This window comes from Phoca vitulina, unplaced genomic scaffold, assembly GCF_004348235.1.
Source record: "Phoca vitulina isolate PV1807 unplaced genomic scaffold, GSC_HSeal_1.0 scaffold37, whole genome shotgun sequence".
Taxonomy (NCBI): Eukaryota; Metazoa; Chordata; class Mammalia; order Carnivora; family Phocidae; genus Phoca; species Phoca vitulina.
The window spans coordinates 10,543,551-10,571,206 of record NW_022589740.1 but is presented as its reverse complement, the minus strand read 5'-3'; the positions used below and the strand labels follow the sequence as shown (position 1 = coordinate 10,571,206).

At 43.2% G+C, this 27,656-nt stretch overlaps 1 protein-coding gene across 2 annotated transcripts in view; it reads right to left on the bottom strand.

The window, feature by feature from the left end:
- MAMDC2 (MAM domain containing 2) overlaps positions 1-27,656 on the bottom strand; it is a 139,540-nt gene that overhangs the window by 32,313 nt on the left and 79,571 nt on the right. For both annotated transcript variants that reach the window (XM_032427675.1, XM_032427674.1), the window contains exons 6-9: positions 25,521-25,777; positions 21,464-21,557; positions 15,330-15,473; positions 12,334-12,599 (exon numbers count right to left, since the gene is read on the bottom strand). In XM_032427675.1, coding sequence (XP_032283566.1) covers positions 12,334-12,599; positions 15,330-15,473; positions 21,464-21,557; positions 25,521-25,777 — 761 coding nt within the window. The remainder of the gene's footprint in view (positions 1-12,333; positions 12,600-15,329; positions 15,474-21,463; positions 21,558-25,520; positions 25,778-27,656) is intronic.

Sequence of the window (27,656 nt, the reverse complement as noted above, 5' to 3'; positions counted from 1 at the left end):
CAGGCGCCCCTATGTTATAAGTATTCTTAGATATGAGTCATATGTGCATAGATACATATATATATATTTGGTCTAAATTGAAAGATCTATTTTTTAATTGATAAACTGAACAATACAAATAGTATACAGTATGGATATAACTATTAATACAAACAGCATACTCCAGAATATAATAGTTTTAAAATACTTTTATCTGTTTGATAGACAAATGTGCTATTTTATAATTTTTAAAATTTCTTTGATTACAAATGAGATTGGATATGTTGGTGCGTTTATTTTCCAGTAGCACTTCTTTGTTGTTGTTTTTTTTCTTAAGATTTTATTTTTAAGTAAATTCTGCACCCAACACAGGGCTCGAACTCATAACCCTGACATCAACAGTTGCATGCTCTACCAACTGAGCCAGCCAGGTGCCCCCAGTAATATTTCTTTTTTTCTGATTTGTCTGTACATATCCATTGCCCACTTTTCCTATTGTTTAGCTCACCTTCTGCTTATTGATTTATTAAATTCATATATCAAATATTCTAAGAGTTTGCCGTATGTTTTGTAAACTTTTTTTTTCCTGGCTTGATGTTTGCCTTTTAGATAATTTTTAGGCCATCCTTACATAAGGAATGAAACTAAGGGAGAACTAAATATTTTGGTTTAAAGACTAAGATGAAATAGGTAGGCCACAATGGTAGTGTGTCCTTGAGCCTTGTATAGGTACAAACGTCACCTGACATTAAACAGAAGATAGGAGTCACGGCCCATGAGCAGTGTGGCGGGGGACGTCATGGGAATGTAGCTCGGGGACTGTCTGGAGAGACTTCTTCTAGAGGTGGGTACTGAAAAGGTAGAGCAGAAACTTGCCAGAGACAGTCACACAAGAGAGGGAGAAAAAGCTGGGGGTATCTGTGCAAAAGGAAATAAGGCATTCTTCCCTGGGTGAGAGTAGAGAGTTTTTATTAATGTATGAATTGTCAATTTCCAAGCAAGTGAACTGAGTTCACAGCTCCAGAAGCCAGCAAATACTTAGCTGGTCTAAGAGCTCAGAAAACCAGAGGATCCCCAGAGAAGATCAACATGAACATCAAAAAGTAATGCTGCCTCATAAGAACTTGGGAAAAGTTTCCCTAAAATTATAGCCATTTCAAGACTTTGAAATATTCCCAAGATTAGGAATTTGAAAGTGTGGAGGGAGGTAGTGTTTTCATGTTCATAAACAACCTTGGAATAAATGCTTGCTTCATTAAGCTTATTAATAAAATCGTGGGGGGGAAATGCCTGTGATGTCTTTTCAGATATCTCCACAGTGCGGGAGGACTCATGTGGAAATCCAGCAATACTCCGGGAGATTCATTCCTTGGGAAAGTTCTAGAAGAATGTACTGACACAAATGTTACACTCGTGTAAGCTGTGTTAGTGACCAGGAGCTATGCAAACCAGTCCTTCCGGTCATTCCCCTGTAAGCTGACATGAAATGCAGAAGCCTTCAACAAATATCTAAAAGGAGAGAAAGGGAAAGCCTGAGTATCTCAACGCTGTGTTGTTCATATTTATGGTAATTGAGGATTCCCGGACCGACAACTGACACTGAGTTTAGCCTGAAAAACTCAAGAGGAGGCTCCTTTTCCATACTTAGTCCTGCTCTTCGATTCCACATTAAAACTTATCCCACTTGACAGTGTAATGTTCCTCACTCTGTGTACAGAACCCCCTAATCTGTTCTATAATGTGTTGATTATCTTGTCAGTAGTTAATGATCCTGCTCTTTCTACTTTGCACTCAGCGGCCCTGCTTTAATTACGCCGGGACATTAATATCCTGGGGCAGTCATTTCTCAGTGTTCCCGGACATCATGAAATGTGATAGGAAATCTATCTCCTCTCACGTATCTTGTCTACACATTGGTTTTCTGGTTCCTTAATCCCTTTATAGCAAGGTGTCTTGTTATCCAATGGCCACCTATTTATAAATCTCTCCAGAAACTTACTAGACTTGCTCTTCTATTTGAATGAACCTCTAAGTATTGCCTTTAAAACTTGCAGAAGCCTAGATTTTTTACATCTAGTCGCATTTTCATCATTAAAGGGCAAAGTTAAAAGGAAGATTTTAAAAGCATGAATCCGAATCACAGACTTAAATTTCATTGATTTTTTTTTTTTTTTTTTTTGCTAAAAGGAGAAGATTATCGCAAGAGAAAATAAGGAGCTACAGAGAGCTCTCCACAAGGGCTGAGCTACACAGTATGAAAAGACAGTTGCTGACATTAAGATGCCTAAAAATACAATACGTGGTAGAACAGACATCGGGGGGGTCACCCTAAAACACGTCCTTATTACACTGAGAGGTGACGTGACATTCTGAATTACATCGTTCATGCCAGAGTCAAGACTTGAAGCCCAGTCTTCCCTGTTCTACAAATCTCACTCTAACAAGAAAGACACAAGTTATGACTTATTAAAGATTCAAAGAGGAAGGGGCGCTTGAGATGGACTCGGAGAGAAAGGTAGGGTAGGATCTTCTCAGGCATGAGGATTCCTGCAGCACCATCCGAGGGAAATAGTTGTTGTTGATAAACACTCTGTGGGAGGAAGGCAGCGGTCAGAAGGTGAGGATTTCAGGGATGAGAACCTACACTGGAGCATAGAGAGTAATTGAAAATGTGTTTTCCAAGAAGTTTGAAGACAAACATGGGATTGGGTGGCAATTTAAATGGGTAAAAAGGTAAAAGGAAGGTTGGTTGGTTGTTTGTGTGGCCAACATACGTTGGCAGTGTATAAAGGACTTGCGGATATTGAAGATTTATGAGAGAGGAATAATTTAGGAAATAAGGTCCCAGAAGTGGCAGGATGGTGAGATCACACGTATAGATGGACGACCAAGAGTGAGGGTAATACTTCCTATGTCACAAGCACCAGGCGACTGAGAGAGGCAGGTGAGGATTCAGAGAGAAACAGTTGAAGGGGTTTGTGTTGAAAGCCTTCTTCGTTTTGGGACATGAATCTGTGAGCTCACAACCTGAGATGGAGGCAGGGAGAATCAAGTTGGAAAGTTTGCAAGTGAAGAAGAATCTGAAGGTCTGGGGGTGGGGATGGAGAAAGGAAGTCACGGAGAGATGAGAGGAATAAAAGGCTTTTCCAGAAGCATGGAGGGGACATAGGAGATCAGTCTTATTTTCTCCGGCTGTGCTGAGAACCCTGGGCGGGGTGGTAGAAGATAAAAGTAGCTGCTGAGAACTCCCAGAAATTGAGGGGATCAAGGTGGGAGAAGTCAGGAGGACTGGGGGTGGAAGTGAGAGCATCATTGACCACAAACACAGAATGGAGGCTGGAGAAGCTGCGTTGGGGGACATGGAAGGCATCTGGAAAATCAAGAGGCCTCGTAAAACCTCCTATCAGTCACTGGGAATAGCAAAATGATTCCACATAAGGATGGGAAGTTGTCTCCAAGAGAAGAGTTTCAGCTTTTGGTTTTAATAGATATCGTCATAAAAAGCCCTAAACTAGACTCCGTAGCTATGTGTCTATGCGTGTCCTTATACCCACTCCAGCGGAATATTCCTGCCTGTTAAGTGTTCACACTCATATTCCTTGCAGGACAAATCGCTCAGGGGCCAGGCTACAAGCAATGATGGTTTATATGATCCAAAGGCAGAAACAGTTCATCTTGCTTCTTCCTTGGACTTTTGTGCTCTTCCTTGCCATCAACCCATATTCACGGACACTTCAGTTCCCCTTTCCAACTATTTGTGGAGTACCCATCCTGTTACAGAATTGTGTTCACATTAGAAACTAAAGAATAAATGAGACAAGGCTCCCTGTTCTCCAGAAGCTTACGGTCTGATTAATGTAGATAGGCAGGTAAGTAGACAATTTCAAAATAACACATTAAATGCTATGATGGTAGTGTGAGGCTAAGAGGGGCTACATAAGACAAGGGTTCTACGTTAAATACTCTAAAGGAATTGCCACCTTGCACGAGGTTCAGCAGGATTCTTTCGTGCAGAACTTACGAGAGTTTCTAGTATGTTACTGTGCATTGTGAATCTTCACGTGTGTACAAGGAAGAGATCTAGTATGCAAAATTTCCCCAACTCCTTTGAGCACAGAACAGTTTTTCAATGGAACTATTCAAAAGATTTGTACTCCGGGGGACATATCCTGAGAAGCACTGACATAAGTTTCTTGCCTAGTAAAAAAATAAATGTATTTATATTTTCTCAGACTGGCCGGATGGGGGTTTTCTCCAAATCCATAAATAACTTTTAAAGTTTATTTGTTTTTAATCCTATAGCAGAGTAAAGACGTAGACTTAGAAGGCTTGACCATTAACCCGCTGATGATTAAGCGGGGCCCGGATGAAAGAGAATGCCTGGTCATTCCCTCATTAATGGGCCAGTTAACATTTTTTTCCAAAAGAAATATTTAACGAACACAATATTGAGTTGCTCCCAGTGCTTCTAATTAACAGACCACTTGACGATCTTTGTTTAAGAGAAAAGTAGCTTCAGGCCAGGAGATATTGCAGGACCTAATATATATGCTACAGTGACCACGCATAATTTTAAACTAAGGATTTGAACACATAAAGGCTAATGTTTGAGCTCCATCTTTATGGAATTTCTGGCAATGACTCTCCAGTCTCTCCTGACATTTGGTTTTTAGGAAAAGCACTTTGGAGCAAATTGCTCCCTCTCCTCACTATCATCCCCAGTGTATAAAAGTCTCAAGGTGACTCTTGATTACCTGCCCTCCATTTAGTAATGTGCTGAGGAGAAACAGATCAAAAAAACTATTTCATGACTCATGCCTTTCAAAATGTTTCTAAGGCATTAAAAAATTTACTGGAGGCTGTTCGTGATTGTAAATGCTGCCATGTCATTAAGAAAGCCTAGTACTATTAAGATAAAGATTTAACTCTGACCTGATTTTTAGCCTAAAGAATACTTCACAGCAAAAATCAAGGTGCAGAATTATCTGCATACTAAAGAGATGTTGCCTATGAAATCTGATGAGGATCAGGACCTAGAAAAAATATTCTTTAGTCTCAGGCACTCTCTCTCTCTCCCTCTGCCTCTGTTCAGTTAATTTAATAGATGCTGATGATGTACCAGGTGCTACATAAGGGCTTTACTTGACACATTTCATTCGTTCTCCACCATAATCCCTTGAGGCGGGTACTACTAGTATACCCATTTTACATATGAAGAAAAGTGAGGCTCAGCAAGATCACATGACTAGCCCAAATTATGAAGGTTAAGTGGCAGAGAACCCACTCCCAAGAACTCTTAAGCATTATGCTGTATTTCCCTGTACCCCACAGCTCTCCTTCGTCTGTGGTGATCCACCATGAATTCCGATCCCTTGTAGGAGCCAAAGTTATTTCTAAAATAGAACAACTGAGCCTTAATGATAAAGCGCTAGAAATTTTTACAAATCTTGAGTTAGGGCTGGGTTCTCTTTCTGGTCTGATCCTATGCCTTCAGCCAGGAGAGGGCTGGGGGTGCAAAACGGCCTGGTATGAAAAACATGGATTCTGAATTCATAAAGATCTGGATTTACCTCTCAGCTCTGCCAGCTCTGTGTGCTACTGAACACTGTCCTTAATTTTCTGCCTGAGCTTTCCTCATTGGTTAAGTGGGGCTGCCTTCTTCCTAAGACGGCACAAGCATTAAATGAGGCAATGCACACAGAGTGCTTAGCACGGTGCCCGGCACACAGAAAGCGTTCTATGGAAGTTCCTGTTGTAGGCAGCTGTGACAACATCAGACAGAATCCGTCCATATGGCTACTTTGCTAGAATGGCCTCAGGGGAATTGTTGCCGTTGCTACCATTCCTTAAACAGAGCTATATATTATAGTTTCCATCAAACATTAAGATGGTCTATGGAAATAGCAGGGAGTTATTAATTGAACCAGCCCATTGTCCTTAACATAGGCTGGGTAAGAACCACTAGGGGAAGGAAAGGAATGGCAGCATCCAGAGTGGAAGGCATCTGGGAAGGCCCAGGTGAGGCAGTGCATATGTATTAGGAGTGACAGAAGAGAAACTCGCGGGGAGAGGCCAACAGTTCTGACTTCTTCGAGGCCCACGCTGCCTCTCACTCAGCTCAGCTCTGGGCTCACATGATTCCTTCATGAAAGCAGGTTACACTAACTAGCAATGCAAATGGAAGGGGTCATTGCTGTCATTATTTTGAATATGTAGCACAGAGACTCACACATATCTCCACAACACTTCCACCAGTGAGAATTAGGACCAGGATTAATCCAGGTGTAGTCAAAACTCAAAGACAAAGCTTGCAAGCCAGGGAACAGGGATGAAAACATAGCCGTTCACTCTCTGAGTTGGGCCCCGACTACTCACAATTGAGCAGCTTTAGGAATGGGGTGATGAGGGCATGAGAGGCAGAGAAGTTTCCTCCCCGCAAGAGTGCAGTAAGCTCTGAGCTTGTGCATTCATTTCTGGCAGAACATGACCTTGGGTCTGTGTAACTCTGCATCTAGGATGCCAGGACACTAAAAGGAAATACCTCACTTCCCTTGCAGGAATGTGGAAAGAATTAAATAAAATAATAGAAGGTGCCTATTCCCCAAGGCACACCGGGGAGCCTCACTTTCTGCAGATGCTTGAGGCTTCTCCCAGATTGGGTAGAAACCTCGAGCACTAAAGACACCTGTGCCAGAGGCACCTGGGTGGAGCAGTCGGTTACGTATCCAACTCTTGGTTTTGGCTCAGGTCATGATTTTGGGGTCATGGGGTCGAGCCCTGCATTGGGTTCTGCACTCAGTGCAGACAGAGTGTGCTTGGGATTTTCTCTCTCCCTGTCCCCCCAACCCCACCCCCATCTCTCTGTCTCACTCAAATAAACAAATAAGTCTAAAAAATAATAAAAACCTGTGACAAAGGGCAGGATTTAGAGCTGGATAGACATGGGTAAAACCTTGCTCTGCCACTTACTAGCCTTAGAAAGTCCACTCGTTCATTTTTAAAATCATTTTTCATTGTTCTTTTCATTATTCATCTACTTATTTATTGTCCACATAGATACCAAACTAAATTTATCGAACAAAATGTCCCTGGTTATCTGCTTGGCATCTGGCACAGTGATAGATGATATAGATACAGAAATGACCAAGACAGACAAGGTCCCTGTCCTCACGAAGGTTATCTTTTTATAGGAAGAGAGATGGACAATGAATATTTTAAAAGCTTCCTGGTGATCGTGATGAGGGTCAACAAGCACTGCTCAAAAGTCAGAACCTGAGAGTCGTCCCACAGCAATTAGTGAGCAATTGTGATTCAAGTAGCTGCTAGGTTTGGGGTTTCAGATGCGAAAAGTAAGGAAGAAACAGATTTATAAGAATAAGAGAATATCATTCAGCCATGAAAAAGGACAAAATCTTGCCATTTATAACAATACAGACCTCGAGGGCATGAATGCTAAGAGAAATAAGAGAAAGGCAAATGTCATGTGATCTCACTTATATGTGGAATCTAAAAAAAAGAAAAGAGAAGAAACCCAAGCACATAGACACAGAGAACAAATTGGTGGTTGCCAGAGGTGAGGGGGGCAGAGAGTGGCTGAAATGAATGGAAGGGGTCAAAAGGTACAAAGTTGTAGTTATAAAATTATGAAGTCCTGGGAATGTATGTACAGTGTGGCGACTATAGGTAACAATACTATATTGCATATTCAAAAGTTGCTAAGAGTGTAGATCTTAAAAGTTCTCATCACAGGGAAAAAATCTGTAACTGTGTGGTGATACATTAGATGTACTGTGGTGATTATTTCACAGTATGTACAAATATTGAATCATTATACTCTACACCTGAAACTAATACAATGCTATATCTCAATTACACTTCAATTTTATTTTTTTTTAAAGATTTTATTTATTTATTTGGCAGAGAGAGACACAGTGAGAGAGGGAACACAAGCAGGGGGAGTGGGAGAGGGAGAAGCAGGCTTCCCGCTGAGCAGAGAGCCCGATGCGGGGCTCGATCCCAGGACCCCGGGATCATGACCTGAGCCGAAGGCAGACGCTTAATGACTGAGCCACCCAGGCGCCCCTACACCTCAATTTTAAAAAGTCCTAAGATTGCAAAGTCCATAAAAGCTGGTTAGAATAGAGAGAGCAGGAGGCGAAGCTGAGGAGGGGGCTGCTATAAGAGCACAGAGGGTCACTTCCCTAAGAGCACAGGAAGCCGAAGGGTTACTTCGGGGTGGGGTGGGGGGTTGGCGACTGGTTTGCTCATGAAAATTCGGCTGCCAGACAGAGCAAAGATGGGAGCATGGCAAGAGTGGACTGTAGGTTAGGACTTCATTTCAATTTTCAGAATCAACTTACAGACCAATGGTTCTCATCCAAGGATGGTTTGGTACTTCTGGGGCCATTTGGAAATGTGTGGAAATAATTTGGGGTTGCATTAATTGCAGATGGGAAAAGCCCAGTATTGTGAAGGATGCCCCTCCCCAAAGGCAGAACTGTCCTCTTCCAAATGCCAAGGCGGCCCACACTGGGAAATCCAGCCACTGGCAAAACCAGAAGTCTCCACTGTAGGAACATAAATATTATTAGCTGTGACAATGTGAAAGTCATTGTACGGCTGAGAGATGTGGATGAGAGGAAGGGCAAGAGACGTGAAGGGAAATGTAGAGGTGAGGATTCATTCATCCTACATACAAGGCTGTTAAGAGACACTATCTAGAGTTGATGGGTCCAAACATAGAGGTTAAGTGTATTCAAGTTGTAAAGAGCACTAAAAGTTAAAAACAAAATATAACTAAAAATTGTGAGAAGAGAGAAAAGGAGAAGGAATAGTACAAATAAGCTAAAGTCCTTATCTTTCACAGCAGGGAACACTATTCAAGTTAATGAATCAAGAAATGGAGGTGGAAATACAATATTTAAAATTGAAGAGGAAAATATCCCCAAATCAGGAAGAAAACCACCAGAAAAAGAAGTGCCATTGGAGTTTGAATTCGGGGGAAGGGAGTAGTAAGGGCAACTCTGACTTTTCATTGTATCCTTTCTCTGAAACACCATTTGCACCTTATTGCCACCTGTATATGTTACATAAGGACGTCAACTAGTTTCCTGCCTTTAGTGCATGTCCCTGTGGTGGCCGTCAGATGGCTCCCTCACTCTCTGAGGAGCTGGTTCTGTTTAGCAGGGACCTGCCAAAAACTACAAGCCACCTTCAGACATGCGTCCAGAGTTTTCTGGTGTTGAACTGCACCTTCTCCTCATGGTCACTGGGGCCTGATTCATGACTGCTTCATTCCAAGGCTGAAAGAACGTCCCTGCCCCCACTGGGTCCAGATCCATTTTTCCTCACGTGGTCGGGAACTGAGCAGCTGCTGGGAGGGGCTGGAAGCCAGCCAAAGAGGAAAAGGGCAAGTTGTCCAGGACATCCCATTGGCTGGGGGGCTTGCTCCCATCCATGGGTATCAGGTAAGAGCCCTGATGCCCTCTAAAGGAGCATGTGTTATACGCAAACAATGAATCAGGGAACACTACATTAAAAACTAATGATGTACTGTATGGTGACTAACATAACATAATAAAAAAAAAAGAAAAAAAAAGAAAGGAGCATGTGTGTGAGTAGAGGATATGGGGGGACAGGGTGAAGCGCAGTGGGTGGGGGCATGAGCAGGAATTAGAATCCAGATGGCCTGAACCTAACCGTCCACACACCAGCCCAGCTGGGCCTCTACGTGTCATTATCTTTTATGTGTCCAATTAGTAGAACTACTCTATTTTTCTCTATGTGACCCTTCCGTGAGACAGTGAGATTGTACTGTTGTTAGTTGCTTACATATCTGTAGCTTAATCTTCTATCATCTGTGATCTCCTCCTCAAGGGCAAGGTCTGAGCCTCATTCATCTTTATATCCGCTGCACTGAGCATGTATCTAATAAATTCTGGTTGAATAAAGGAATGAATGGATGAATGAATAAACAAATGAAAGCCAAATGAATAAAATGCTTATTATATTCCCCACCTTTTAAGAAACATTAGCAAGGACTAGCATGGAGGACATTAGGAGAAGGAAGGGAAAAATGAAGGGGGGAAATCGGAGGGGGAGATGAACCTGAGAGACTATGGACTCCGAGAAACAAACAGGGTTTTAGAGGGAAGGGGGGTGGGGAGTGTGGGTATTAAGAAGGGCATGTATTGCATGGAGCACTGGGTATTATATGAAAACAATGAATTGTGGATCACTACATCAAAAACTAATGATGTATTGTATGGTGACTAACATAACAATAAAATTAAATTAAATAAAAAAAATAAAAATAAAAAACAGCAAAACATGGTATGGAGTATAACAAAAATTTCCTTACTTTCTGGTGCATCCCTAATTATGTGAATCTGGTATGTGTGTGTGTATATTTGTGTGTATTACCAAAACCACTTGCCAGAGTTAAATAACTGGTAATGGGGAAACAATTTAAGCCTTTGGGATCCCTAAGAGGTGCAGAGAGGCTTAGATACCTCTAGGACTAACAGATCAAAGAGGAAATTCAATGACACTGCAAAGGTCAGATGACATTTACGGAAAGATAGGCTCACTCAGGAAATGTTTAGAATTGGCGAGGCAATAAGATTAAAGAGCATGAGTTTAGACTAGGAAGGAGTAGGACCTTGGCACCAGAAACACCAACTAGATTCCTCTATTACCCAGGGGGTGAACAAAGTATCTCACTTTAGTCATGTGATCAAAGTATAACAGAGTTAAGAAGGGGAGACCTGCAATAACACTACCTGTTTAATTAGCGTAACAATAATATGAACTATATCTATGAGACTGTGATAAAACTTGCATGCTTATGTTCTGCTAGCGGTATTGTAACTTGGGTCAACCCTTTTTAGAAGTCGGTAAGTCATGGGGGTGTCTGGGTGGCTCAATTGGTTGAGAGTCTGACTTCTGATTTCAGCTCAGGTCATGATTTCAGGGTTGTGAGATTGATCCCCGCACTGGGCTCTATGCTCAGCAGCTTGGAGCGGGGCAGGGAGTCTGCTTGAGATTCTCTCCACCTCCCTCTCCCTCTGCCCCTCCCCCCACTCATGATCTCTAAAATAAATAAATCTTAAAAAATAAAGAAGTCAGTCAGTCACAGAGGCTGTCATGTCATTATAATCACAATTTTTTCTTGCTGCTATTAACAATGGAAAAGAACTTTGTAAAGATTTTCAAAGATCTTTGATTAATCACTGTGAAAATTGAATCATGCCCTGGTGGGTATTGCAATGGACTAAAAGTAACCAAGCATCATTATGACGGGAATGGTGTGCCAAATTTCTTTAGCAGGAAATTACAGATGGATGAAGTTATATTCTGTCTGGATGGGTATAACTAAGAGAAGCTCAAGCCATTAACATTTGTGAAGAAGGTTCTACTACTCTTCCAGGTTTGTATCTTCCCCTAGGGAGTCTGGACTTTGAGTAATTCCTGGTTAACAAACATGATCAACTGATTGATCCATTCATTCAACAGTATTTTTTGAACTCCCATTGTATGTTTCATCTGTTTGAAGAAAGGGACCTTTCTTATCCTTTTTTGAGCCCATTCTTGCTCAGAGCGAATACTTGAAAGACATTTTCTGGTTGAATGATGGGCTGAAACAAAATGAATTTTCCCATACTGGTTTCATATTTGGGTTGTAGTTGACAGAATTTATTACTTCGGTAAAACTTCCTTAAGTTTAGGAGTGTTAAACTTGGGAGATTATAGTTTTCTTTTATATTCCCCTTGCAGTGAAGAGCTCTTTGTATTCTCATTGTTATAAAAATCAGCTGCTGATGGTACCCTTACATAAATTCTCTCTGTCTGGGTTGGCTCTCATTTTTTACTGAGCTTCTCTACCTTGTTAACCCAAGTTGTTGACCTTAAAGCCTCAGTGTAAAACCAGGCTCACTGATTTCACCCTTTTAAAGTAATTTAGTATTATAAATTATAGTAAAGTCATTAGTACTCCTTTGTGCGTGTGTCTTTGTGTGTGTGACAGACTGAGAGAGAGGATAATTGGGGCTTCAAATTAAAGTTTAGCTGTTGAACTTGGACTATTCATGCATTCTCTGTCTTTGGTCTATTCTCAGGGAATCTAAGAAATAAACAAGCAAACACTCTAGGTGGCCATTATTCTGAGACATAGAAAACTGAAAACAACCTGTAGATAATATAACTTGTGCACGGCTCGGGTAGAGTGTAGCGGTGGGGCTGTCAGAAGAAAAATAACACATCTCCAGTTGAAAATAATTAAACGGAAATTCACTAACCCGGCCCAGAAACCCAAGATGAACAAAGGGTCAAGGTGTTGCGCTGGTTCTACTATACCTTGGAAGGCATGGGTTTCTTGAAGGTGATTTCGGCTTGCATCCAAACACCCCTTGGAGACTCCAGCACAGACCAAATTTTCTCTTGAACTACATGGTTCTCTTCAAAGATATAAACTGCCAGGGTGTCACTCATTTTTAAAAACCCATAGATGGCATAATAAAAACGTAGACAATACTGCAAGTTTCCTGGCAGGGAGGGACCGTAGAGCCTTCCGATGTAGCCAGGCTGAGATGTAAACTTTGTGTTGGCCAGCAAGTAGTACCCTGCGAACAGGCAAAACATTCAGCTATCAGCAATGACAAACTTAAATCCTCTAGCCCAGATGATCAAGTGGGAAAATTTGGTTAAAAGTAATGGGATTTGCCAACGGAGACTATTCCTATAGGCTTTAGATGATAGAACGCATTTTGTAATATCTGTGGCTTAAGTGATAGATATATCCTGCGACTCTATTACCGATAAAACTTCTCCAGTTCTAAGTAAACTTCATAAACCAGTATAGATTCCCATCTGCATATGCTCAGAAGCCAGTCATCAGTTAGGGTTTGTGTTTTTCATGAAACAAAAGGGATGAAATCTTCTTGGGGCTCCAGCTGCCTGGGTCAATCAGGTGACACAGACTGAGTACTTAGTACTGGGTCCTAGTGAACGTTAGGCCCGGGGCAGATTTTTCCTTCTTATCTCTGCAGCGACCAGTGGAGATAGAGAGAGCACAGGCTGATCTGGCAGTCCTTGGAATTTTGGTTATTTCACAGGAGTATTGTTATGGACTGAATTGTGTCGTTCCCCCAGATCTATTTTGTTTCAGTCTGCCATTCGACCAGAAAAGATCTCTCAAGTACCCTCTCTGTGCAAGAAAAGGGTCCAAGGAAGAATACTTATTTCTTTTAAATAAGAAAAAAGAAACATAAGGTCAAGAACCTCCTCTCCCACCTGCTCCTCCACCACCCCCACGGTAAACTTAAAACAGATCCATGTATCCTAGAAAGCCTGGGTAGAAAAGAAAATAACACCTGCTTTTCTTTCTTTCCTTTTTATGCTCCTCCCCCATCCATTTTCCTTTGAGCGCCTCAGTCTTTGTGCTTAGTTTGGTTCTACCCAATGATTTAATTCATCTGGTAAAAGGTTATTGGGTTATTTCACATGAGTGGTGATATGGACTGAGTTGTGTCCCCCCCAAATCCATTGGTTGAGACCCTAATTTCCAATGCAACTTTATTTGAAGATTGGGCCTTTAAGGAGGTAATTAAATGAAGTTATAAGGGTGGGGCCTTAATTCCGTAGAACTGATGTCCTTATAAGAAGAGGAAGAGACACCAGAGAGCTCTCTCTCTCTCTTCACTGGTACACATAGAGTAAAGGCCATGAGGACCCAATGAGAAGGTGCCACAAGGCAGAAAGAGAGGTCTCACCAGAAATCAACCCTGACAGCATCTCGATCTTGGGCTTCCAGCTCCAGAACTGTGAAAAAAATGCATTTCTGCTTTTCAGGTCACCCAGTCTGTGATATTTTGTTTTGGCCACCCGAGCAGACTAACATGGGTGGCCATATATAGCCGGAACAACATTTTTGAAACCCGAATTTAATTCTACTCTTCTTCTACTTAAAACCTTTTGATGGTTTCTCATTTCCTTTATAAAAAAATCCCAAAAGCTCACTCTGGCCTGCCACACCCACGGTGTATGTCCTAACTCCATATTCCTCCACTCTCCTGCCCATGGTGCAGCCACACTAACCTTCTCATTGCTTGGGTTGTCCAGCTCTTTCCATACTCACGACCTTCACAGATGCTGTTCCCTCTGCCTGGATTCCTCCCACTCTCCCAGCTAATGCTCTCTCCCCGCAGAAAAGCCTTCTCAGGATCTCTCTTCTATTCTCTCTCAGAGCCCACTCTTCATTTCTTCCATAGCATGTGCCACAATGTGTAATTCGAAGTTTATTTGTGTGTATATTTGTCTAACATTTCTCTTGCCCGTTGAAATGATTGTTAGCCAGTGAGGGCAGGACCTGATTTGTTCACTAGCGTATCCCCCAGGAGTTAGTTTGGCCAATGACTATAGGTTTTTGTAGTGCCTGTATTTCTACAAGTTAAGCCACCTCTAAGAAAAGAATTCATGATTACAAGTATAAAATTGTGAGGGCCCCTTTCAAGGCCCTTCCCAGGGCCTGTGCAAGTAAGGTGCTCTGAAACATAAGTTTCCTTAGTGTATCCCGGTGCCCAGGGTATAATAGCCATTGAATAAATGAATAAGACACTAACCCTTGAAAACAAGCTCTTTGCAGCAGAATCTACGGGAGTGGGCTTCACAGGGGATGCCATCCAAGTGATTAGGTAGGTAATCCTTATACAGGGGAGCTCAAACTGGTTTCTTACAGTTCCTTGTAGACATAACCATCGAGTGCCCCCCCAACATCTTCCAATAGTTTTTTATAGCTTTTATTGCCTCACAAAATATTTTTCATTGAGTAAAATACACATAACATAAAATTTACCATTTTAACCACTTTAAAGTATACAATTCAGTGGCATTTAGTACATTCACAGTGCTGGGCAACCATCACCACTATCCCGCTCCAAAATATTTTCATCACCCCAAAAGGAAACTCTATACCCATTAAACAGTAACTCCCTAGCCCCTGGCCACCAAGAATTGGCTTTCTGTCTCTATGGATTTGCCTCTTCTGGATGTTTCATGTAATTGGAATCTAATAGCTTTTTAAAGGCGCTGCTCTATCTAAAGGGAAGAGCGAGATAATTTCCAAAGGTTTGGCTGTTTAAAGAACTGGCAGAAAGTCGTGCTAGCACAGCAACTTAAATGCCTTTTTTTTTTTTAAATGGCCAAACACAAGATTACCAATCGTTTTTACTTCTTTACAGTTGCCTTTTTTTTTTTAAGTGGCCATCTTGAGTGATGTGGAGTAAGAATAGCAGACGGAGCATAAATAGTACCCCCACCCCCAGGGTCCCCACATGCCCAGACTTCTGATTTACCGATGCCTGATGTGTGGTCTCCGGCCCGATACATGTTTGGTTTTACTTTCACCCGGGTCCAGCCTGGACCTTCTTTATCTTGATAAAAGTTGCAGAGATCTTCCTCAAAATTGCAACTGGCTTCCACGGCACTGAAAGGAAGCTCTGAACAAAGGAGAACCAAAGTTAAAGCGCCAGACCCTAGAGTCTCAAAGGGCTACATCAACTGGTTGACAAATACATACACATTTGTGCCAGGGAGACTGAATAAATAAACCACAACAAAATATTTTTACCCTAATGGCATGCTGACAGGTTAGCATCAAAATAACATCTCAGCATGACAGGAAAATTGTTCTTTTCCTCCCTTAAGGGATGGAGGGAAGGAGCTCTGTTCACACTCTCTATAAAAAATAAAGAAGTATCAGACTTCAAAAGAAATTTCCTTTCATAATGTAAAGACTGGGAGCAATTACTCACATACTTCTTCACAATTCAAAACTCATTCATAGAAAATTAAAGAGAGAAAAAGGTAAAGATTTTAAGGAATTCTTAATTTTTCTCTAAGACAGGTATTTTAGAAATAATATTTTCCAGAAATAATTTTCCTTTGTTGATCAATCTCTGTGTCACCAGCACAGCTGCTATCTATTTATAATTGACATTAGTAGTAGGAGCCAATCTGCTTAAAGAAAATCATTGCTCAGTATAAATCACGCTGTTCAAAAAGTCACACCAATTTCATCACCCATACTGCTATTATTTTGGCTTTTGCTGAGTTCTGGTATCATTTACCCTGGTCTATAAATACCACCTCATTCCAGATTGCCTGGAGGGAATGAAACATAAAAGATATCTGCTCTTTTGAGAATAACTTGGTACAGCAACAAGTGACTGTAAATCTCACTGTTCAGATTGTCTGAGTCCAGAGGAGATGTGACTGCCACAGTTTGGGACACATTCAATGTAGCCAACTGTGATCCGTTCCGCATGCTGACATACACTGGTCTAAGCTTTTAGGGCCAGATAAAGAAGGCACTGTTTTGAATAACTGGGAAATCACCTCCAGAGAAACATTTGAGTTCTGGAAGCAGTGACCTGATGAAACAGGGAGCTGTTTATGGACAAAAACTCACTATACTCTCAATTCCTCAATTTCCAAAGCAAGAAAACAGTCAAGTGGGCTGAGAAGCTGGCCCAGATTAAAGGGGACGAAAGAGGCATGACAACCAAATGCTATAAAGCACCTGAGATTCACTCTTGGTCCAAGAAAACAAAGAGCCATAAAAGACAGTATTGGGATAACTGGTGAAATTAGCATGTAAGCCATGGATTAGTTGATAATATTGTATCAGTGCCAAATTTCCTGAACTTTATAATTATCTGATAGCATGTGGAAAATGTGCTTGGTTTTAGAAAATACACACTGAAGTATCTAGGGGTAAAGGGGCATAATGTCTGCAACTTATTCTTACATGGTTGATAAGGCAAATGTGGCAAAATGTTAACAATTTGTAGATCTGAGTGAAGAGTCTAGGAGAGTTCTTTATAGTATTCTTGCAAATTCTGTCTGAGTTGAAAATGATACAAACATAAAGTTTTTAAAATACTAAATTAAAAAAAAAGTGACCAACACCACCTTAAAAAAACAAAAAAAGAATAAGAACAAAATGTTCCTATATAATTGAATCCCGAATGTATCTCAGGTGACAGGGCCTTGCAAGTGTGCAAAGCGAGCACCCTGACGAACCAGAGTGGAGAAAAGGAAGTGAAGAGCATTCTCAGTGCTCTAAGGCTGGTGGGTTCACCCACACATTGCTGTGCCTGGCTCTGGGAGCACCAGGGAGTATCTTTAAGCCATGAAGATGAAGTCTTCGAAAAATGAGTATGATGTCATGAAGACAAGCCTCCTTTGACACCTAATGCATATTTGCGACCAGGGGAAACCCCATACTGGTCTCCAGACTTAGTTACCCCTCTGCTATCTGGTAATGAAAAAGTAGATGAAAACCCACAATCTACAGATGGCCGTCTGGCTCCCAAAAGCCATTCGCAAAGAGAATGGCAGGTCAGTGAAATCACTCATCAGGGATATATCCCAAGGAATATACCCCCGGGCGGCCACAAAAGAACCATAACCCATTCATAAGGTGTGCAGGAGAGGCGAGAGGTGGTATTAAAACTTAAAAGGAAGCACGGCTCAGTTCTATCCACGGTGACAAACTGAGTCATGCAGAAAAGATGTTTCTGAGAATGCGATTATAGTCCTTTGCTAAATACCTGGTCCTCGAAATGGATTGTCTGGGGTCCTGAGAAGGTCTGATAAAAAGAAAATCTCAAAAGCATCACTGAAAACCTAAATCTTTTTCACCCAGAGTGCTGCTTCTGCTATGAGACAGCGTCTAATTCCTGAAGACGGGGCCAGAGGGCCTGTTTGTGACCCAAAATGAGCTCGCCAGAGATCGGGGGGTGGATGGAAAGCCTTTGCTTAAGGCTTGTTTCAGAGCATCTGGGCCGAGCAGCCATGACGATTGAGCATTAATGACCTGTTTGAAGCGCAGGGAGGAATCAGAGGCAGTTGGAAGCCCTTGAACATCAGTTGATCAGAAAAAAAAGAAAAAAGGGGGGTGGGGAAGAAAGGCCCTTTGAACAAGGTACCAAAAAGCATCACAATGTAAGATGTAGTTAATTACTTGCTTTCTGACATTTGAACTTTTTAGAAATGAGAAGCTTTGAAGATACTCTAATCAGATGGAGAGTGCTGCCTTTGAGAAGACTCTTTGGCAGCATTTCTCATCCTGAAGTTCATGGAGATGGACTCCACATCAGCCCCGGAGATCTAGATGCTCATCAGCAGCCTCTTCAATCCTCGGCCCCTGTAACGCTTGAGACAGCAGGGTGCAGCGTGCTCTGTAGGCTGCTCAACTGGCACAGGGGCTTTATTTTAGCACGAGCCAGCCCGAAAGCAGGCTGAGACCGCTCAAAGCTGGCTTGGAGACAGAGTGAGTGGGACCCGGCGCCAGACGGAGCAGTCTTGCTGGAGCAGGGGCTGGGCCACTGACCAGGCTGTGGAGACACTTGAGGTCTGAGCTAAGGCAACTATAGCTGTAACCAAGGCAACATCCGGAGCCAGGTTTCCAATCAGACATCAAACGGGCAGTGTGTTGTTAGGGAATGGGCGTAACTGGGATTTAGGCCCAGGCAGACATCCTTTGAGGAGTATATCCATGAATCCATGAGTGTCAGGACCCTTCCAGTCCCTGGCCTGGGGGTGGGCTGGACCGAGGCCCCGAGAGGAGATTGGGCCTGAAGATGGCATAGCAGTGGGAGCTCTCAGTTTGGGGCTGGGCATCAAGACGGGATCTCTACAAGTGCATGGATTCACCTGTCAGCCATTCAAGGATTTACAGCCTAAAAGGAGAGCTTATTCCTACAATCTAGGCGCTGGGCCAAACGTGGTGGTGGATGGGGAGGTCGTGGGTGGAAGAGGCTTGGAAAGGGAAGTGCCCTACCTCAAGTAGGTGGAGTGGGGAGGTCTCACTGTCCTCTGGCAGCATCCTGGGGGAATACTTGGGGAGTGACACGATACCAGTATTTAACACCTGTGACTCTATGATGGGTCCCAGGTCTGGGAGCCTGGATTAACTCTAAGCCCAACCAGATGGTGGGAACGAGATGCTTCATATGTTGAAATAATTCCTGTCTCAGCGTTCTTGGGGAGATGAGGGAAGAAAATGCTAGATCCAGCTGGGAAAAGCAGAGACAACAAGTCTGGAGCTAACCAAGATAAGGAAAAAAAATGTTGGCACCTGTTACGAAACAGAAGGGCATAAACTATTTGTGAAATGTGAGATGAAGTATGAAAAACGGAGGGCTCAGCGTCTAAGACTCAGAATCTGGCCCACAGCTGCTGAAGGAAAGGCATCAAGAAGGCTACTGCTCACCCCTTCACCAAGGCGGTGCCCTTTGCTGGTTCTCTTCAGTTTCAATCTGACTCTCTGGTCCCCAGCGAAGGGACAGGCGTATTTTGAAAGTTAAGTAAATAACATGAAGCCTCATGGCCAAGCATTTTCTGTGTTCCATACTCTGCTAAGGCCTTCGCGGACATGAACTCATCATCTTCCTAACTGTGCAAAACAGATTCTTCTAACGTCGTCCCACAAATGTGGAAACAGAATCTCAGAGAGGTTAACATGCCCAAGGTCACCCAGTTGGTAAGTGGCAGAGTAGGGATGTGAATCCAAAGTCCTGGCTCAGGAGCATAACACTAGGATCACGCTATTAAACCATTTTAAAGCAAAGTTGCCAGGTGGGGAAGTTCTGAAAACCAGCATGGAGCCTGGCTAACCTAATTATGTGAAAATGTGAATTGTTGGTGGTCCCTGCAGAGGAAGGGTCTGTATGTGGGCTGAATTTTACAGACAAATAGTCCTTATTTTGCTGGAATCTTTCTTTTCTTTTCACCAGTCATTGGGAAAGCGCTCACACAGATTCTGTATCTTTTTAAAAAAGGGAGCGTGTTTCCAAACATTACTTGTAAGGTGGTTCAGTACATACTGTGACCTCCCACCTGCCTCTTCACCCCACCGTCTACCCCGTGCAGACACTGAATAAACACCTCTTCTCCCCTATGAATAACTTGGAAATAGAAAAGTTCAATGTAAATGCCTAGTGACAAACAGGAGAAACTTTCCAAAAATAATGATAAAGAGGTTGTGAAATTACTATTAACATCACTGAAATATTAGCTGATGAGATAAGGGCACAGTCAGATTTTTGAGAAGCAAATTAATGTTGGTTTCTGTGTTCTGTCTAATTTAGAGACTCTTTGAATGTTGGGGTTACAGTTTGGATTAAATCATTTCAATGAAAATATTTAAATACGCGTATCTAGTCTGGTTCTGTTTCACTAGCTTTTTTTTTCTTTTTTAAAATTAGAATTAGTAAAAAATATTTGGTTTTAGCACATTAGAGTGTTTCTCTCTAACTTGGGGGTAACACTTTAGCTCAAGTAGAAAATATTATCTTTCTCAGTCCCCTTGCTTGTAGAATACATCTGAAGCTATATGAAATTAGACACCAATTCTATCTTAAGTGAAGGTCAGACTACAAGCGCCAGGTTCAAAAATTTATTTCCCATGCTCTAAAAACTCAGAATGAGGGCTCATTAATAAGATGGGACAACCACTGTCTCCCTGGGGCCTCTCAAAAAAAAAAAAAGAATCACTAAAAGGTAAGGTCAATTGCATTTATCTGGGTTATCATGAATACAGTGTCATCCTTCTTATTCTAGAACATTTGTTGTCTTCTCATTTCTTTTAAAAAAAATATTTATTTATTTGAGAGAGAGGGAGATAGTGAGAGAGAGCATGAGCCGGGGGAGGGTTGGGGGGGAAAAAGAAGCAGACTCCCTGCTGAGCAGGGGGCACGATCTGATGACCCTGAGATCATGACCTGAGCTGAAGGCAGATGCTTAACTGACTGAGCCACCCAGGTGCCCCTAGAACATTTGTTTTCTAATTTACTTTGAGTTGATTTGCTTACTTGTTTTCCCAGAAAGTAAGAATTTCCTTTCTTTTCCAAACACCAAGTTTATGGAAATTACAAAATTGGCCAGGATAAAAGAATTTGAGGATTTACTTAGAAAGAGAAATTAAATTAAGTCCATGATATAAATATCATAAACTCTCATAGAGATGATGTACCGAATATTAACATCTTTAAACATGGAGACATTTATAGGTCTCGGGTACATAAAATTAGAAAGAGTTTTTATCATTCTACTTGGTAGAGTTTGAGTTTTTTCCACCTACTCAGCCACCTGTGTATGGATCTAAGATATCCTTTAAAGGGAAAGATGGGGAGGGAATGCGTTCGTATTCTTCAATTTTCATTACCTAGTAGGTGGGGACGGCCAAAGCTCCTTAACACATGACAACTGCCCTGTGGTGTCAAAAAATTTAAATTCACTCTGTGAGGGGGGAAAAAAAGCATAATGTTGCAGAAAAATGACTATTCGATTAAATAATTTTGTAAAGGAGGAGTTAACAGGAGAGGTGAGAAAATTAGAAAGAATTAAATCAAGTCCTGACCCCAGGCAGCTACCAAGAAAGGAAAATTCCAGATGTGAGCCAGAAGAGAAAGAAAATGCTTACCTGTCTGATTCTGGCAGTGAACAGGAGAGAAAGAAATGTCATCCAGAGCAACATATCCTCCTTTAGGACCATTGAAAGCAACTTCAAAAATAACCTGCAGGGAAAGATGACAGATTGTTACAGGTTTACATATTTTCTGTCAGGCTTCAGAGCTCTTAACTATGATTTATGGATTTTTTAAAAAGATTTATTTATTTGAGAGAGAGAGAGAGGCAGAAGGAGAGAGTGAATCCCAAGCAGACTCCACACTGAGCGTGTAGCCCGACATGGGGTTCGATCTCATGACCCTGAGAGCATGACCTGAGCTTAAACCAAGAGTTGGACCCTCAATGGACTGAGTCATCCAGGGGCCCCTCTTAATTATGATTTAAAATGATGTGGCCGGCAAGCCAGGTGATGGCAAGTTATAAGTGATTAGGAATCATGTTCCTAAATCTAGGGCAGCTCCCGACTTGATCCACAGTTTCTTAAAGGGGGAGGGAATACTAAGCCCTAAGTTGTATTTTATTGGTGGATTTTTCCCCTCACTTGAGTGTATATCACTCTCTGACAGAACCACAGACTCGACAATTTGCATGATGACCTTCAATTAAAGAAACAATAGGCTCCCCGCTGAAAGCAGACCAGGCTCTCCAATTGCCCTTCACAGAGAACTAAGGTCCAGCAGGGTTCTTTCCCTTTTTCACACATGAAATTCTCTCTGAGGGGCGCCTGGGTGGCTCAGTCCTTAAGCGTCTGCCTTCGGCTCAGGTCATGATCCCAGGTCCTGAGATCGAGCCCCGCATCGGGCTCCCTGCTCGGCGGGAAGCCTGCTTCTCCCTCTCCCACTCCCCCTGCTTGTGTTCTCTCTCTCACTGTCTCTCTCAGTCAAATAAGTAAATAAAATCTTAAAAAAATAAAAAAGAAATTCCCTGTGAGGGTTCTGGACAAACATGCAGAATCAAAGAGGATGACCTGTCTGCTAAGGCGAAATCAGGCCCCAAATTCTAGGTATGGATGTCAGCATTTTAGCATGTCCAGGTACATCCAAATGGTCAGAAAGAACATGAGGTTGTTAATGAGTTCAACCCTTTCGTGTTTCTCCCTGCTCTGCCGCCAGCTTCCACCCTGAGGTCAATCGACTACCTTCTGCCTGTGCCCATGGGGATCGGGAGGGGTGCACACAGCTCTGCACACAGTGGGGAGCATGGTGGGAAAACCGCCCCAGTGTGCAGCCCACTCTAATGAATTAACACGAGAAGATGCAGTGCTGGCAGAGGTTGAAACTCAGGCCAGACAGGTAACATGAATGCATGACATGCGCTTGGTGTGATGCAGCAGGACAGGGTTCAGACGGTCCTGCAATGGGGAACCCAAGCCTGGTCTTAAGGGGCGCCTGCTACTCCGCTTCCTCAATTGCTGACATGTAGGAGTTCAGGCCTGATGTGTCTGGACCTACCAAATCATCAAGAGGACTGGATCTCTAGATTTTTACTGGAAATCTTTGGATTTTTCAGTGTTGGCGATTTATTCAAACACTAAAACGAATGTGGAAAAACAAGGGACGCACAACCCACCACTCTAGCAGCCAGGCAAATCACTGTGGGCAAGAGCTGACCCCTAGGTGTCTAGTTTTCAAACCTCTTCTAAAGAGAAGGGTGTCTTGGAGGCAGACAGACTAGAGTTCAAATCCCATTTCTCTCACTAGCTAGGTGACCTTAAATACCTTGCTAACCCTCTTAAGGCTTTGCCTTTGTTATTTATAAAACCGGCATAATAACCCCTACCTTGTAGGACTATTGAGGAGATTAAATGAGATGAAATATATATATAAAGCCCCTAGCATGGAATCAGGTGCATCCTGAGCTCTGTACTAAATTCATGCGGATTTCTCCAGGTTGACCCCCTCTTCAACCCATATTCAGGTTTGAGCCTACTTAGCCGCTAATTAGCTCAAGCAGGTTCCTTCCCTCCCCTAGGTCTTAGTGTCTCCGGTTTTGAAAGAAAGAGTGTGGACGAGATGGTCCAGTTCAGCTTAACAACAATGGTCCCATAGACACTTGGATTCTGCAAAATATAAGAGGGGCCCCGGAGATTTGTTGCTGGCAAAGGTGAGGGCTGGGAACAAAGGGGACAGATGTGGACCAGTGAGAAGGGGCAATGGAGTCCACAAACATAGCACAGGTCCGCGACGTTTCACTTTCAGGGTGCTCGCTGATCAAGTGAATGACAGAGCTTGATCTTACTGAGTAGGTGGGGTGAGAATGCTTCCAATCAGAATTTGTAAATCACAGCCCACGTGCCAGCATGTTCCCTCTTGTTCAGAAAAGGGGGTCTCAGATGTTTGCTTTCCTTTTTAAAATTCATTTGAGAATCTGGTGACATTAAATTCCCTGGGTTCTGCAGAGTATTTAGTTCCTTTGGCGGCAATTTCCAGTAGCAGCATCGTGAGTTAGATTGCTGGAGCAAAAGCACGTACATGAGAACCAAAAGCATACATATTGAAGTGGGGTAGTGTCCAGAATTGCGACTTTTCAAGCACTGATATAAAAGAAAATTCAGCAAAGTCTCACTCATACAAATCCTGCCCAGGGAGTTTATGGTCGGATGGAAGGAGTTTGCAAAGAGACTGTCGTCACTGCGTGTGTGACTCATTTGACTTTAATAGAAGGAAAAATTTCTGAAACAGTATGTGCATTTCTTTTCCACCTTATAACCCAAACTTAGAAAATTTTCCACTGGGCTGCAAGAGCAAACCGAGGCCTCGTCAGACTTGGGGATAGGAAAGAGCGCACGGCCTGCAAAAGGCATGGTGCTCTCTCTGGAGCTGTGGGTTGGGGGGGCAGGAGGGGATCTGAAGGGAGTATGGGGAGTGGCAGGCCTGTCTTCAGTAGACAGAACATGTCACCGACCAATCTGATGCCAACGCTCTCCGAAGCTCCACGTCAGGGGAACCAATGACACCACCCAGAAGCATGCAGAGAAGAATCCACCTCTTTTGCGCTCTAAAGGGAACCATGGGAGCTATTACCAAAGGCACAAAGCACAAACTAGGGGATGTTAACAAACCTGTGGTAACTAAGACTCTATGTAGAGCTCCAAATCTGCAACCACAATGTTGCACCCACTGATTCTAGGGGTCCTCTGGGGTCCTCAGACAGAGCTGGGCCTCTGCCTTCAGCTCTAGGTCAGATTTGAGTCCAGGACTTTCCTAAGTGCCTGGCACTCACCAGCTGTGTGACCTAGATAAAAAATAGCAAACTGCTTGGGCTCTCTTTTTCCTCCTTCCTTATCTGCAATGTGGGGATAATTTTATCTACTTTGGGTTGTTGTAAGTACTGGAATACACACATAAAAAGAGATATGTATTAATATACATGCTTAGAAAATAGGCCCGCAATGATGAACACCAAAACGTTAGTGTTCTCATCCTTGCAGGCTCAGCCTGGGCGGTTTGAGTTTGTTTTGCTTTCCCGGATTTTCTAATTCTTCTGCACTGGATATTTATCACTCATGTAACTATAAAAAGTTTTAAAACTAAAGCACCCAGCCTTGTTTCAAACTGGGGCCACAATGATAAATCTTTCTAATACTGACGACATTATTTATACTGTAAAGGAGGAAAGAAGAAAATAAGTTGGCTTTTTTTTCTTCTTCTTCTTCTTCTTATCTCTAGAAAGTCTCTTCCCTCAAGTGAGGGAAAGGTTCATCCCTGCTCTCAGGAATGGAAGTTCAAGGGTGGGTTTCACCCTAGAGGGCATTCCTCTCTTTTGAAGTCACGACCACAGTGCGGGTTGAGAGGGCACGTGCGCCCAAGAAATGTCGTTGATGGACTGGATTTTCCCTATTTGTCCTTGGGGAAAACAGTCTTGGTAGAAAGCAGAAAGATGCAGGGAAAAGAGAGGAAGAGGGAGAAGCAGAGGGGGCCCACGGAAGGAAAGGGAAGATGAAGATGGACACACAACAGAGAAGAATGGAGCAGTGTGGCCGGTGTCTCCCAATCGGCAGAGAGCGAGTTGGAAGCACCCCCGCCCAGCGCACAGTGCTGAGGCCAGGGCGCACCTGCCTCCATACCCACCTCCATGGGGTACGGCGCGCTGAACTCCACCTCAGCCAGATTCCAGGCAGCACTCCCTGGCTGGCCCACTTTCCAGATTTCCTCGTAAAGGCCGGCCCCATCCCGAGTATAGAGGGAGAAGCTATTGTCATTCCCCTGCTGGAGTTGGTAATAAAACGACAGGCAGCCGGACATGGGGGCCGTGGTCTTCGGGGAGATGAGCTGCGCCACCTCCTGGAAGTGCTTGACATACACCGAGTCCACGTACATGTAGTGGCCTGAAAATCACACGGACAGGACACGCAATGTAAGATGGGCTGGGAGGGGTGTGGCTGCAGGTGACACAGTGCGATGCTGGGATTGACTTCAACACAATCCAGGGGCAGGGGTGGCAAGGACGTGGAGGAGTTATGGCCACAAGACGTTTGACCAGGGGTCCATGGGCATTGGGCTGGAAGGGGAGTGTGAGGAGTTCAAAGGTGCTCTGCTAAATCCAAGCCAAGAACTGTCCATTCTCTTTGCCTCACTTGTGGTTGAAGTAAAATACACATATACGAAGTACTGGAATTTTCACAAGCTGAACGCAGCTGTGGAAAGAACCGGAACATGACCCCAGGAGGCCCCCCTCCTCCCAGGCCTTCTGTGAGTTACAGGATTTCCAAGAACATACCAAGCATACCATCTGTTCCTAAAGGGGCACAGAGGGACCTACCTTCCTGTACATCTTTACAATATACACAAAAAGTCAGCGAGTCTTCTTTGAGGAAAACTAAGATTTTTGACTTCAAACTGGATGACAAGCTTTGCCTCTTTAACAGAACATGTAGCCACGGTTGGGATTTGGGAGGTTGGACTTGGGACACCGCTCTCGGCGAGGCCTTGGTGGGCTCTGGGCCTGGAGGCTGACCTCTGTTAGAGGCATTTTGGTGAAAGAGAGGAACCAGGAGGCCAGAATGGGGGGAGCCTGGATTTGGCATTGAAGAGACCTGAGGTCGAGTCCTGCTGGGACCTCAAGCAAGTTACTGAATATCTCTGGGCTTCAATGTCCTAATCTCTACAGGGAGAACCAAATACTTCCCTCCTGGGGCTAGTTCGAGCATTACGTGAGATTATGCATGTGACATGCTTAGCGTGGGCTTGGCACATTGTGACTGCCTGACGCAATTACAATGAACTAAAGGAATGTCATTAATGATTTTGGTACCATGGCTTCCCCATTGTCTGTTCTGTGTAAAGGGTCATTGTCATAATTGGCAATTAAAGCTGCAGTGATGGAGGGCTGTATTGTAGCTTCGATAGAATGACCTTTCTATTTATAAGTTCAGAACAACTACAGCTTAGTATCTTTGTTTTATTGCATGGTGCCTGATTAGTAACAACTCCTTGTATCCTCAGCACACTAGCAGTAAGGGTAGTAGGAAGACCATATATGTGCATAGACCGGACACCTGCTTTACATCTCACACAGCACATGATTATTTAAAGCACAGATAGTCTCAGAAAGGTCCTTGCCTCAAATGGCAGAGGGGAGAGGTGGGTAAATCAAGGCTCGCTTTCTCCTGGCGGCAAATTGTTTGACCCCCCTGAATCACCTCCCTTGTTTAACTATAATTTCTCTTATAGTTAGACAAGACATGCAACCGTGAATGAATAGAGATCACAAACTCAGATGACCAGAGGGGCCAACCTGATCAAGTATACCACCGAGGCAGAGTGGGTTCTGGGAGGAAATCGAGGGATGCATTCGTTGCCAACATCTGAAATCGTATTTCATCAGCAACGAGAAACAGCAATCAAGCTTCTCTGGAAACATCGGAAAATCGGGTTGCGCTGAACCCACATTCCGAGCTGCCACCACCAGCGGGTGGCCCAGAGTGGCAGTCCCCACCCCTCGTGGGCTGCGCTCTCTAGCTCAGGACTGAGTGTATCCATCCCTCTGCTCCCAGCTGGTGCCCCGACATCCAGCCTGGCACCTCAGGCTTTTCCCACTGAAGCTCAAAATCTAAATTTTCATAGCAAATCTATCCATTTCAAAATGATACTCCCTATCTGAGTTTGCTAGGGTTGCTATAACGAAGTACCACAAACTAGGTGGCTTAAACAACTGAAATTGATTCTTCCTCCCCAGCTCAGGAGGCTAGAAGTCCCAGATCAAGG